The following is a 14,048-nucleotide window of genomic DNA, read 5'->3' on the forward strand; positions in this document are numbered from 1 at the left end:
AGGGCAGCTAGGAATTAACTCTACCTCAGCCAGACCCAGTTTATGTGAAAATGCTACTGATTATTGCTAAAACTTTAAATTTCAGCCAGCACTCTTCGGTTATCTTTTCTCACAGTTACAAGTATATTGGAATTATATATATGATGTATGTATACTATATATACATAATATATAATAATTATATATTGTGTATATAATTATATGTATTATGTATATTAGATTTTTCTCAAGTGAATGCTAACCCTGTGTACAATGAAATAACATAATCCAACCTGTCAAAGATGTGGGAAGTCTTATAGGTTATAGCACATAACCTTTCTAAATCTGCTCAGCTGTGAAGCTGAACAGTAGCTACACACTTCTGATGTAGGTGCATTGTCCAGGCAGGCACATTTGCACATCTGTGAGCAGCTGGCCGAACTGCTGCTTTGGTGCATTTCTCAGCTTTTAGCATATCTGTAAGTATTTCCTCCTCCCTGAGCCTTGTGTAAATCTTTTTGAAGACGTTGCCAGGCACTGGGAGTCTAGAGTGACCTATATGGCACCTTAACATTACTGCCTGCCTGGAGACAGTCTAGGGAGAAAAGCACTGAAGTAGAACCATGTAAGTTGGACAGGAGAAATTAGCATTTGAGGTATACATATTTCTAATGGAGTTAGGTGTGTATAAAATCTAGGGCTCTTTCTGCAGGTTTATGATGGAAAAACTATTAAGATATGTATGGGATCAGAGTTGGGTGGAGCTGAGTCTCTGTAGTTTCATAACCTTTACATTATGAAATTGTATCTTTTTGTAAGTGTAACCTTTAAATGTATATTACTTACAAGGTCAAGGTTAAAATGTTGAAGCAATGGTTTGTTTTTTTTCTTGTGGTTGCTTCACTGCTGCAGACAGGTGAATTTGATTCTCTTGCAGTGTAGTTATACTTTCCCTGCTTAATATATACAAAAAAATAAGAAAATACTATAAATTACAGCTTTTTTAGTATGAAATTGTTCTTTTTTCTTTCTAATAAGGTAGGAACTGAGCCTGATTCAAATAAAATATTTTCCTGCCTTAATCCTTATATTTATATATCCTCTGGTTTATGTGAAAGACTTAGACTGGGCTATCTAGCACATTTTGTTAAGTTTCGTTTTGAAAGCATGGAAACCTTATACTTTATTTATATAAAACAAGTAATTTGATTAAATAAATAACTTTATTTTTTAAGCCTTCATAGTTTTTCAGCTTTTATATCTTTAGTTATTGCAGCCCTGTTGTAATGTACTAGTTATCTGGACTTTCCTTTGGAGAAGTTACTTGATGTCCAGTATATTCTTATCCATGACACAAGATGTTAATACTGAAGGGAATAGACTTCAAGCTTCAATTTACAGAATCACTAGGTTGGAAGAGACCTCCAGGATCATTGAGTCCAACCCATGCCTTAGTACCTCAACTAATCCATGGCACCAAGTGCCACATCCAGTCTTTTTTTAAACACATCCAAGGATGGTAACTACACCACTTCCCCAGACAGACTAATCCAGTACTTTATATACTTTTTACCCTTTCTGTAAAAAATGTTTTCCTAATATCCAACCTATATTTCCCTTGGTGCAGCTTAAGACTCTCTCTGTTTATTCTGTCAGCTGCTGCCTGGAGAAAGAGACCAATCTTCAACTGCCTACAACCACCTTTGAGGAAGTTGTAGAGAGTGATAAGGTCACCTCTGAGTCGCCTTTTCTCCAGACAAAACAGCCCCAGCTCCCTCAGTCGTTCCTCACAGGGTTTGTGTTCCCAGCCCCTCACCAGCCTTGTTGCCCTCCTCTGGACATGCTCAAGAGTCTTAATGTCCGTCCTAAACTGAGGGGCCCAGAACTCAAGGTTCTGTGAGGACACAGCACTCAAGGTTCAACCTCACCAGTGCTGAGTACAGGGGAAGAATGACCTTCCTACTTCTGCTGGCCACACTATTCCTGATACAGGCCAGGATGCCATTTGCCTTCTCTTTAATTTCATAATTCTTGACTGTGAGTTTTATGTATTAAATTTCATAATCTTGATTTGTACTTCCCCACTGTGCTACCCCCAGCTTCTCAGTATTTTTGTGTGCATGGTGAGAGAAGACCAGAACTGAATAGGATGATTGGAGTTTATAGTTTACCTAGCTAGAGGGATTGGCATTTTCCTGCTATGTGGCATTTACCTTGGATGTAACCCACAATTGCAAATTTATCAAATGCAGCATCTGAACTATTCCAGAATGTTGTTTTTTTGTGGTCTTCTGTATTCTTGTACATAAGTATTAAAGAGCAGAACTGTTTTTTTTCTGCATGTGTAGCTGATCTTTGTGGTGTCATGATTTTTCATTTTGTGTTACTGCCTGCAAAATATTGCTACTGCAGTTAGTACTTGCATATTATATTTTTAAAATTATGTATTTTCTTTATAGGCTTGATCCTTTTCACAGTAACTACCATATCTGAATCATGTTTTCAGTTACTTTCAGTTCTCATTTTTGTTCTGATGACTCTTGACCATTCTTAGTAGGGAAGTCACCTGTCAGGAGGTTAATACCACAGCTATATAAAAGTTATAAGTTTTAGTAATTTAGCTGGGAAAACTATTTTGAAGAAAGACTAATAGTATTTTAATCACTTTAGACAACTAAGAGATCTGAGAGTAAAATTTTGGATATTTTAAAATAAATTGATTGTAAAAGCATCTTCATGTGTGGGCTCTAGATGGCAGAATTGTCTCACGTCCATGAAATTCACAGCAACTTTAGTAGCAAATGGAAAAAGGAAAGGTGTGCCAAGCATCTGGTGTCCTTATTAATCCTTCAGGTGGCACGGGAGGGTGGGTTTGGAGTGGTTGTGCACAAATATCATGGTACAGTTTGAGTGCTCAAACTTCTGCAAGACTGGCTTTCTTAGTAAAACTAGACATACTCTTTTATTGCTGCCAAGCACTATGGAAAACATTTTGAATGTAGCACTTAAAGGAAAGATGGGCCAGATTTTAAAAACTGTATTTATACTGGGCAATAATAAATCTTGTTTTGTCTGTATGTGCCTTGAATTCAACTAAGGAATCTGTAGAATAAAGCATTATGTTTCCTGAAAGAATATTTAGGTCAGCTATAAAGTAATTCCTTAAACACTACTCTAACATAACTATTAAAAAATATGTATTTCCATATGCTGCATTCATAGGAAAAATAAACTAGGATAATGTATCAAGGGGATTGGAATTTTTGAGATTTTATGCTATACTGTATCTTCAGGCTGTTACAGTATTGCTGCTCTTTCACACTTCTGAATTAGCATTTCAAGTTAAATGTTTCAATTGTCTTTCATATAATATTCTGGCTATAAAAATTCAGTGAAGATAGCACAGAACAAGTGAAAATTGCACCTTTTTATTGAAAACATAGTCTACAAATATACAGGGAGCTGTACAACTATACAGGGAGCAGATATACTCACAGCTCTGTTTTCAGTTCAGCTTTAGTAATACACAGTTAACTTTTTGAGTGGAACACAAAGAAATCCCCAGATTAATTTTTTGTGAAAGGAGTGTCTGATTTTTATTTTTTTCCCCTGTGACAGTTAGTAACAAGTTCAATTTTATCAACATTTTTTTATAGGCTCCCTAATCTAAAGCTCGATAAAGTCATCATGGGCTCTGCTTTCAGTTATTTAGCAATATTAATTTCAGTAGTGTAATGTGAATTGGTTAAAACTACCATCGCCCTGAAAGCAGGATTACAAGCACCTATTTATTCAGGTGGTTAATCTACAATCTCGTGGGTGTTAGTGTGCTTGTTGTGTGCCCCAGAATGGCCTGTCTAGCTCAGAAGTGTGCAGAGAACAGTTTGAGGGGTACTGTGAGTCCCTGTAGGTGGGAATGACAAGAGCAGGGAGGAGAGAAAATCAACTTCAAAGTTGGTGAACAATTTTCAAATTAAAGATACATATTCTGAGGCACAGGAGAGTGATGCTGTAAATATTTTTTTTACTTTTTGATTTGGATTCCAGATTTAAATATGTGCTTTGATTTTAGATGTACAAGATATTTTATTTTAAATATACAGTTTATCACTTCATGTTCTTTATGAGCAGTGTTTTAATTTCTGCTGTACTTCTATGAGGCCATCTTAATGCTGTTTTCATTTTTCTTATATATAGGAATTACTGAAAATGTGTGATGGGAATATTGCCTTTTTGGTACAGCATCATGCCTTTCAGTCTGCCAGTGGCTGTAAAGGATTTAGCAGTATGTCTCAGAGTAGTAAAGAAATGTAGTGGGGGCTCAATTATTCCTTCTCCAGCCCTACTTAAGTCTGGTCAATGTTTACAGCATTCTTCAGCTCTTGATCTTCCTGCAGCGCATGTCCAAGAAATCCTTACTGTCAGTTCAAATAAGAGGTTTTTTCTTAGGTTCCTCTTTCACTGCAGTGAAACACCAGCATGTAAATCTGATTAAAAATTGGTTACAACTTAGGTTTAGGAAAGTTTTGAGGCACTGTAAGCCATATTGGGTATATACTTCTAGTTTTACATGTTAGATTTAAGGTTTTATTTTTGTCAGATGATTGAGATGAAGTATACTTTTCTTCAAATTATCTTCCATCTAGAATTATTTTCAATGAAGCTGAAACCAATGTTTATGATTGATGATAACTATTAGAAAAAATATTTATTTATTTACTTTTGCTAGCATGATAAAGCTGCTGAAGAGACTAGAAGTTTTCGTTAATGAGAACTAGGGTTACGGTGAGCTACAGGAATTAAAGACTGCAATTTTTTAGAATAAACTGTGATATATTGCAATGGAAATATTACAAAAGAAATTCAGTTAGTGATATGGCTTCATTAAGCCTTCCTCATTAGAGCAGTCTGATCTGACTGGCTCTGGGATTTCTCCACAAACATCCTGGCATGAAATTACCACCAGTGATAATAATTTGATTTGGTTCTGTGTTAGTCACTGTGTTGGCAAGGGGTAGAGCATCTGTGCAGAGAAACAAATATTTTGATGTTCAGGGGTTTTTTTCCCTCTTCTTTTCTTCTCTGTCCCCCAGATCAGAAGTTTTTGGTAGTAAAAATGTTGCACTTAATAATCAAGTTTAACTAAATCTAGGGTAGAAGCTAATGGATATTCATATTCTGCTCTCTGAAGGATGAACAATGACAACTTAGCAGTCTTCAGCTCTGCAGGGCTTTACAAATCAGCTGGTACATGCAGTGAACTTCCTGCTCAATCATTTTTCTGTCATAGTAATATAATCCTGTCCTGACCAAGCCAGTGACCAGCAAGAAGATGATGTTAGTTTGAGTGCTTGTTAAAACACTGCTGGTTTTCTCCCCTTCCAAACAGCCATTAGTTTTGGTCCTAGAGGACTTGCATTTTCATGCTGTGGAAAAAAGACATCAGCAAGAACACTTCTAATTCCATGCTTATTAGTTGCTTGTTTTCAGCAAATGGGAGAAGGAATCTTCTGTGTTTTTTTATGAGTTTTGTCCTGGATGTGCAATTTAAGGTTATTAAAATCCCATATGTTTAAAGGCCTTTGAAAAATTCATCATTTGAAGTTCAAACTCCCTTTAAAACTATGTTAACTGTAGGTTTTATGAGTAAAATACAGATGTGAATGTTGGTTGTAACTTCCTTGTGACTGGGAGATTTGGCTTCTGCATGGACAATCACTCTTAGAATATTGCTCCTGTTAATTAGTTCCTCCTTGCGAGTTTCAGAAAATGAGCCTTGTTTCCTAGAGACAGTGTGATAAAGCACAGCAATTGCAAGAATTGATTGATATGATGCCCAGGCCACACTTTGGGAGAAATCTGAATTTTCAATAAAAATGCCTGTAGTTTAGACTTTGAGTATCCTCATATAACTGATATATGCATGGCCTGCAGCTTTTGAAAGGCTGTTCCCTCAGGATTTTTTGACTGAAGTGAACTTTAAATACAGTTTTGTGTGAATTCTTTCAGACTTCATCAAAAGAACTGGGTTTGCTCAGGCGATGGCTTTGCCTTTATAAGTGGTTTATGGTGGTCTTCCAATTCCTGTCTTTGGTGGCTTGCAGTGGCTTGACAAGATGTTCACTGAGGTCAAGTGAGGAGGCTTAGGGAAGCTTTGCAGTACAACTCTTTAAGTGATTTCTACAAAATTCATCCCAGAAATCTTTTTGTAATTCTTGTGTTTGTTTCATGATGCCAGTGGTGTTAACACCATTTAAGTGTTAATCTACAATATTCTGGAACAGTATTAACATTTTGTGAATACTTTATATTATTCTGAACCAGGAGAGAAAAAAAAAAAAGAAGTTGTTTTCCCTAATTGATAAAAGGTTTCTTTTACTGATGAGTCATTACTGAAAATTTGCATTAGTAAGAAACATTGTGTACACTTAACTCTATAGTTTATAGTTCACAAGTGCTTTGAGGGGAGTTTGGTTTACCTTGTGGTGTAATGAAGCCAGTTAGATTTAGCAGGTGTGGGCCTTAAAGAGTAGGGGATAGCAATGATGCCTTAAATGCCCCGTTAATGTTCGGATGCTGTCACAGAAAAGGGATCAGAAATCAACTATTTAGAAAATTGGTGCCCCAGTTTTGGTTTTCAGTGAAACGTAAGTTAACCTAGTGGTGCCTTCTACCTGGATGGTTGTTACGTGAAATGCAGATGGTCAGAAAGGTTCACAGGTACCTGATGTATTTTTCAGAACTTTGCCAAGAATATTTTTGCAATTCTTCAATCAGTTAAAGCCAGAGAAGAAGGCCGAGCACCTGAGCAAAGACCTGCACCAAACACAGCACCAACGGTAAGAGCAGTGTTTGTCTGAACACGAGGGCTGGGACACCAAAAGTGAGAGTACAGGGTCTTCTCAGTATTACATACACAATTTGTTTTGGTTTACTTCCGAAAAATGCACATTTTTCAAGCATAACTTCACAGCAATTCTTTGACTTAAGTTGCATTTATTGATATTTAAAGAATTTACTATATTAGTTCAATATGTTCTTTTTACTGAGATATTAAACTCCTAGTGCCAGCTTCTGCATCTATCAAGCATTAGCCACATGCTGCATCTATTTGCAAAAAATATATTCAATGAGAGTACTGCCATTTCAGATGAAATGTTTTGCTGCTTTTCTGACAGATAGGGTAGCAAATGTTTAAGAATCTGGAGCATGACTCATGAGTGGGAACAGCTCGAACCAGCTTTCTTTTGCCTGTAATAAACCAGGACAGACTTAGAGCTGCATTGTTTACTTCTAAGTATTAGACAGGATTTGTTTAGAATTGTGTTGTTTACTATTGTGTTCTATTAAACCTAATAAATCTTTGAACATGGTGATAGTTTGCTCTAAAAGCTGTTTAATCATACTGTGTTTTGTTTTTGCTGCTACTGCATTTAACAAAGAATTAAATTTAAATAGCAAGATGACTGCTATTTACAACATGTAAATATTTGATTTGTGTTGAATTTCTTAAATTATGCATGGTATTATTCAAATGTCCCACTCAGAATAGGTGTGAATACATAACTAAGCCATACATATAAAGGACTGAATTGGTATTGAGTGTGCCTCTAGATTGGTGCTTTTAAAAAACTCCTTTTCCAGAATGCATCTTCTCCTCAAAAATTGGTTTTTATTTATTTTATTTCACAAAATTTTATCTTAATCAGACTGACAAGGGAAATTTTGTGTGGCTGAAGCTTTAATCATAAATTGTCAGTTGATGCTTCTTTCCTCGCTAATTCTTTAGGTATAACAACAACTCAGTAGAGATTTTAGTAGTAATTTGTTACTGTTCGTTATTTTAGTTTTGCCTCAGGTTGTTCTCTTTGCATTCAGTACTAAACTCTGTTTCTGTAAGACTATAAGTGGCTCTTGAATGGAAACATCAGAAGTTTTCAAATGCATTGAAACTCCTATGAAAATGAACTGGTTTTATACTCTTGAGTAGTTCTAAGTAACTTTTCATTAAATTCAAAAACCATCAAATACCTTTTAGTATGTTTTACAAATGTTATTTAACCTGTTTTAGGATCCTACTTTACGAAGTAAGCAACCTATTCCAGCTGCCTACAACAGATATGATCAGGAAAGGTTTAAAGGCAAAGAGGGTAAGTTGACTGCAATGCTTTTCTCAAAAGAAAAAAAAAATTGAGAACCAAAACTGACAAGTCATAAAGCTCATACTAGGGGATTTTCTCTGCTATTATTTCATAAACCTATGAAAAGACAGAAAAAGAGCCATAACTATGCCTAAAGATAGCTTTCCAAGTAATAAAATCCAAAAGTATTATTTCATAGAAATGATTTCTACCTCTTAAGAAGCAAACTGAAAGGTTAAAGCCAGAACTTCTTGGGGGAAAAGTAATTTGTTTGGGGAGGGTCCTATGCAATTAATAAAAAACACAAGTGCAAGGACAACTGTCAGGTGCATAACATGTAATAGGTTCCCTATCCTCAATCACAGTTACTCTAAAAGTTGCCTCCAGTAGTTCCAAGTAAATATTATCTAGTTGTATCTATTTAAATTAAAAAATAAACTGGGAACAGCAGTGTAAAACACAAGCGTCCTTCTGGAGAGGAGATGGAAACAATTACAGTATTGAACAATTCCCACCAGTTTTAAAACATGGTGAACATTGAACTTGAATGATGATTTGTCTTTCTAATGTAATTTTTCTCCTGTCCCCATTGCTTTTTTTTTTATCTTGTTTTTAGCACAAGTTCAGTTACTTCACTTTCATGTCTTGCTGTGGTTTTATTTTGCAGTCTTGTGTTTCTTGTGCTTGGATGGTTTTGTGCTTCTTGCAGAAAGTCATGCAAATTTTGTTACACTTCTGAATTGCCTCTTCCTCCCAGTTCTCAAACAAAATAATTTTCCTCTTTAATGAAACTTCCCATGTTTTTAAGGGCTTAATGTTTTTAATAGCTTTCTGTTCTGTCTGCAAGGACTTATATCCTGCTAAATGCCATTTTAAACTGTAGGTGAGCAATTCAGCTTGTATTTTTTAGAATATTTGGCTTTGTCCAAGTAATTACCATTTTTTTGTCCAGGGAAACTGTAGCAAACTCATCTCTGAAATTATTTAAATAAATAATAAAAAAAAAGTTTTGTAAAGATGCATTTACATGTGAATACATTCTTTATCTTTATGGGGGTGTTTGTTTGTGTATGAAACTTCCTATGGGAGATTTGGTCAGATATTGTATTATATATTCTTGAAGTCTATTCCCTGTTGGCCTCAATATACTTATATTTCAGTGCAGTGGTCTTATTTACTATTGCTCATTGTCAGTTGCATGGTGGGATGGAGAAAAAAGCCAAAGCAGGATGCTTGGTAGCTTTTTCAGCATTGAAAAATAATCTAAAGTAGTTTCCATGAAGATTGAATTGTTACAAGAAAAGCCAAGGAAATTTGTGAAAGAAAGGAACAAAAAATACAAAGCTAAACCAATCCTTCCATGAATATTTTTACTAGTCCTTGCTCAGTTTCCTTCTGTTAATATCTTAAACCTTCAAAACTCATCCATCTGCCAAGTTGTTTTCCTTTTAATACCATTTCCTGTTAAGATTTAAAAGTAGTAAATATCTAAACTGGACAGTGTGAAATTAAAAAGGCAGAGCAAGAAATTAATGGTCAAGTGTAACAGTTAAAATATACCAAAATTCATTGTGGACTCATTTACAAGAAGCTCAGGTACACGGATGGTGCTAGGGTACTAGGAGGTCTGGAGTCTTCCTAGCTGCCAAATGACAGGTCAGGAGCCCTGCAGACAATATCTGTCCTTAACAGGTGGGTGGATTTTTTGCCTTTTACCGCGTGTGGTTCAGGAGGGAACAGGTAATAACAAGTTTTGCATGGCAGGAAAGAGGAACCCAGAAGAGTTTGTGGAGGAGCTCATGAGTGTGAGCTTAGTGTAGAAACTTCTGAGCAAAAAGCAGAGATGAGATCAGGTAACTGACAGGGAAAAAAAGTTTGTCTGTAGTTAACAATGGTGAAAAATCCATTTCAGTCTTGTGTCATTTTGAGAATGTGGTGTTGGAGTTTCTCTTGGTGCTGAAATGGGATTGACTGGACTGCAGCAATTGTTCCAGTTCAAAGATTCCTTTGTGATGTGGTCATATTCTACCTGTCTAACTCACTGTCACATTCCATTCTAGGGTGTGTTTATCTGCCTTAACTTTCTGGTTACTTATATTTGGTGTAGTCACACTAAGTTAATTTTGTATTTCAGCTTTCTAAGTATATTTAAAGAAATACATAGGTTAAGAATACCAAGTTAACTAAGTGTAGGGTAGCATTGGAAATAAAAATGAGATGTTGGAAAGAAAGTATTTTAAATATGAGATTGACTTGTGAAAGGAAGTGGTACATCACATGGAAGTTACATAGAACTAGTAATTAACATCTGGATTTCTTAGGAGAGGACCTAGAGATATTTGAGATCTTCTTTGGCTTCAAATTAATTTCAGAAAATAGCAAATATCTCATTTACTTCTAGGGTATTCTATTGTAAAACTTTTAAATTGTAATCTAACTGGAACTCTGAGTACAGGTGGTTTTCCTGTCATAATTAGTCATTAATGCACTGATAATGTCATTTGCTTAAACCTGAATGCTGCACATCATTTGCAGTTCTGTCACAAGTGAACTCATTCCTTATGGGATTTTTAATTTAGTTGCTGTCAAAATGAAGATGTGACTCCCAAATATTCAGTGTAGAAGTGAGACTACTAGCAGAAATAGTCTTCAATAAAAATAAAATAAGGCATTTTTTTTCATTAAACTTTTTTTACAATAAGTCTAGTAAGACCTTGGAATTACACATGTTTATGGAAAGGTTGTAGTATTGTGACTTTCGGGAATAAATTCTGAAGGAAAAGAAAGATAATTAAGTTCAGAGAGTAATAACTTGCAGTCTTTATGCCACTGTATCCACAGTTATTTAGTAATGATGGATAACACCTACAGTAAAGTTGAATCCTACAGATTACTGCCATTCTGAAGGGTATCTACATCTTGCCCTCTATGGCTGCCTGTGGTTGGCTACAAATTGTGGAAGGCAGGGTGGTGTGATGCTTATTATAATAGAGGCAGTGGTGGGTTTGGCTAAAGATTAAAACAAAGCCAAAAGGCAATGTCTCTATGCTTTTTTCTTTGTGTCTCACCTGTTTACTCTTTCCTCATAGGTATTGAAATCTTAGGAGGGATTCACAGTAGTCCTCTTCTAGTTGCAGCAGGGTTGTGGAATATTGCCTATATTTAGTTTTGTATGATACTACGGTATTTAAAGTTTGGGCAGAAAAGAGGTGAACTTGGGTTTTTTTTGAATAATTGTGTGCTTTAATAGAGTTTTTCCATTAGCTGCCTTGTCCTTAGAATAAGAAGTTCAAAGCTTGTAGTGCTAAGAGAGTAAATTTAGGAATTTTAACATGTATTAAGTAAACTGTTGAGTTGCAGCCAAATTTCTCTTCTTCTTCTTGTGATGGATCATTATTTCTGATGTGGTGTATCAGGATGCCTTTCTGGTAGTCTAGCTTAAAATTTTCATGCCAGATGAGACAGGCTTTGCTGCTACAGTGGTTTAATAGTCAGTGTGAGGGGGGTGGTAATTGTGCTGTTCTTGAAGAGCAAACAATGAGTGGATTTGCTCAGCAGCCCAGGGGGCAAGGCTTGGTCACCTTTTGTCCAGTGAGGGTCTTGTTCCTGGACCTTTGGTCAGGCAGAACAGAGAAACCCTTTTTTTTTATGTTCTTCAAGTTCTGTGATGCATTAGAATGTTGTCTGCAGTAGGAATTGCACATCCTGGATTATTTCCATATGGAAAGGGGAAGAATATGTTGCTTGGCAGTGCACCCATCCTGCCCAACTGCTCAATTGTTTTTGAGGTGAGGTGGTGAACTGCTTGTAATCACTTTCCCTTGGTGCTGTTTCCTTCAGGTTGCTTTGGTTTCTTTCATGTAGGCTGTTAGTGATGGTACCTTCTCTTCAACAACACAGAGCTCCATCCTGTGCTAAATGTCCTCTGCTTTTACCTTGGTAGTCCTAGTCCTTTCCTTCATATTACTCGCTTGAGTGGTTTTTTTTTAATACTTTACCAATGTGCATCTTTACAATTGGGGATATTTTTTTAAACTGCAGTTTATCATACCTTCTTGAGCAACATAATTTTAAAATCTTTTTCAGCATTTAAAAATCCTGTGCTCAAATGCCATTTGATGCTTTAGGAGCTTATTTTGTGTCCTCTCCTGTGTGCCTTAATGTTTGATATTTAAATACACGTTATTGATATATATGTTTTGGATGCTATACCTTGTTTTCCCCCCATTTTCTTGGGTGGCTTTACCTCAGAAGATCTTTTTCACATGCTTCTTTGTTCTGTAATTTCAAAGTGTACAGTAGTGTTGGGATGGTAGTCTTGAAGATGTAACATTTTTGTGACCCATTGAGTGCATCTCTTAAGTATCGATGGCAAAGTCAAGTTTCCCTGTGCTGCTCCAAGGTTAGGTATTTAAGGTTTATTCCAGGAGCGTTCCTGTTTTTCTCAAAGTTTCAACATAGTGGAAGCCAATTGTTACTACTCCCCACAAAATAAAGCAAAAAACCCCTGAAACCTCCACCAATATTCAGTCCTATTTAATGTAAATCAGAGAGTCTTGCTGTGTGATTTCAGCCAGTAATGGTGACAAGAATATTCTTGACTGTGTTCAAGTGTTTCCTTCAGGAAAGTTTACTGTTGACTTCCTGCTATTGTCATTTTATGTTTTATTTATAACTTTATTGGATTTTCAGACACAGCTGCCATTTTCCAGAAGTTTGTCTGGCTTTCAGTTAGTCCTAAGTGCTAAGCCCAGGGAACAGAGGACTGTGAAGTTATATTTGAGGTGATTCTGGACCATAACATTTTGATGCTCTCTCGTATACATTGTTATAAGAAAGTTTCTTTATAAAGCATTTCTCATTATAAGTTGTTTTAAATTGTGTGATATCCTTCTACACAGGGAGAATAGAATTTGTAGCAGGAGATAGAAGGTTCTGAAGTTTTACTGGTCAGACTTAGTTTGACCTGTTAAACTTTTATTTATTGCATTCACTTTAAAACGTATGTGATTCTTCCTTTTTTTCTCTAACAGAAGAGATGCACATTAGGAAAAATAATGCGGTCTATCTGTATTTTGTGGCGTGGTGTGACCAACCACTTAAAAAACTTTCAGCACTGTACATTCACTTCTGTTCTGGAAAACAAGCATAAATCGTTTTTAATTGTGAGAAATTTAAATTGTTGGTGTTAATTACTGGTAAGATTATTACAGAGCTGTTATATATGAACTGTAAAGTAAAATATGAATTTGTAAAGTAATTAGTGTAGCTTGGAAACTTATGTGTGATACTTTTACTTGTTAGGGTACAGTACTGTAAAGGAGTGTTCAGTAAACTCTCATTCAGAGTGACATTTGGTGTCAGGGATTAAATTACTGGGGCTGTGAAGTGGGGTATTGAATCATTTGCAGGCAGTCTGCAGTGTTGCTATCTGGGGCCTGAAGAGTATACACCTGAAAAAAGAAGTGGTTATTCAGTTTTACTTATCCACAGTTCAAACCAAGTCTTTAATCTGAGCTCTTCGGTGTCTGAGACTTGCTCCATTGTTCTGTCTTTATTTCCCTTGACTTCCTTCCAGAAATTCAGGTTGATTTGAGTCTTTTTCAAGCTTTTATTCTTTTGGTAATGTATCAGAGCTCAAGTTTGTTCAATTGGATGACTTGAGCTACAAAAGGTACAGAATCAAAGTGCAGAGTGACCTAGATGGATGGTAGCAGTGGCTTTAAGCAAATGGAAGGCATTCTGAGCCTTAATACTTATGTGCAAGGAAATGGAACATGCACCTAAATGCTGATGGACAATATAATCAGTCCAAAAAGCTGATGCATTAGGGTGCATATTTTCATTTGCATGTCTGATTATTTTAAGTAAAGAAAAGGCACTCAGATTGATGCATGGGTAATGTATGGGCTGGAGTTTATCTGGCTC

The 14,048-nt window shown here is 36.0% G+C and overlaps 1 protein-coding gene across 2 annotated transcripts in view; it reads left to right on the forward strand.

The window, feature by feature from the left end:
- The window catches only part of CDC73 (cell division cycle 73), a 108,584-nt gene that overhangs the window by 14,864 nt on the left and 79,672 nt on the right, over positions 1–14,048 (forward strand). For both annotated transcript variants that reach the window (XM_058842572.1, XM_058842573.1), the window contains 2 exons: positions 6,720–6,818; positions 8,051–8,129. In XM_058842572.1, the coding sequence (XP_058698555.1) occupies positions 6,720–6,818; positions 8,051–8,129 (178 nt within the window). The remainder of the gene's footprint in view (positions 1–6,719; positions 6,819–8,050; positions 8,130–14,048) is intronic.

Source organism: Poecile atricapillus, chromosome 7, assembly GCF_030490865.1.
Source record: "Poecile atricapillus isolate bPoeAtr1 chromosome 7, bPoeAtr1.hap1, whole genome shotgun sequence".
NCBI lineage: Eukaryota > Metazoa > Chordata > Aves > Passeriformes > Paridae > Poecile > Poecile atricapillus.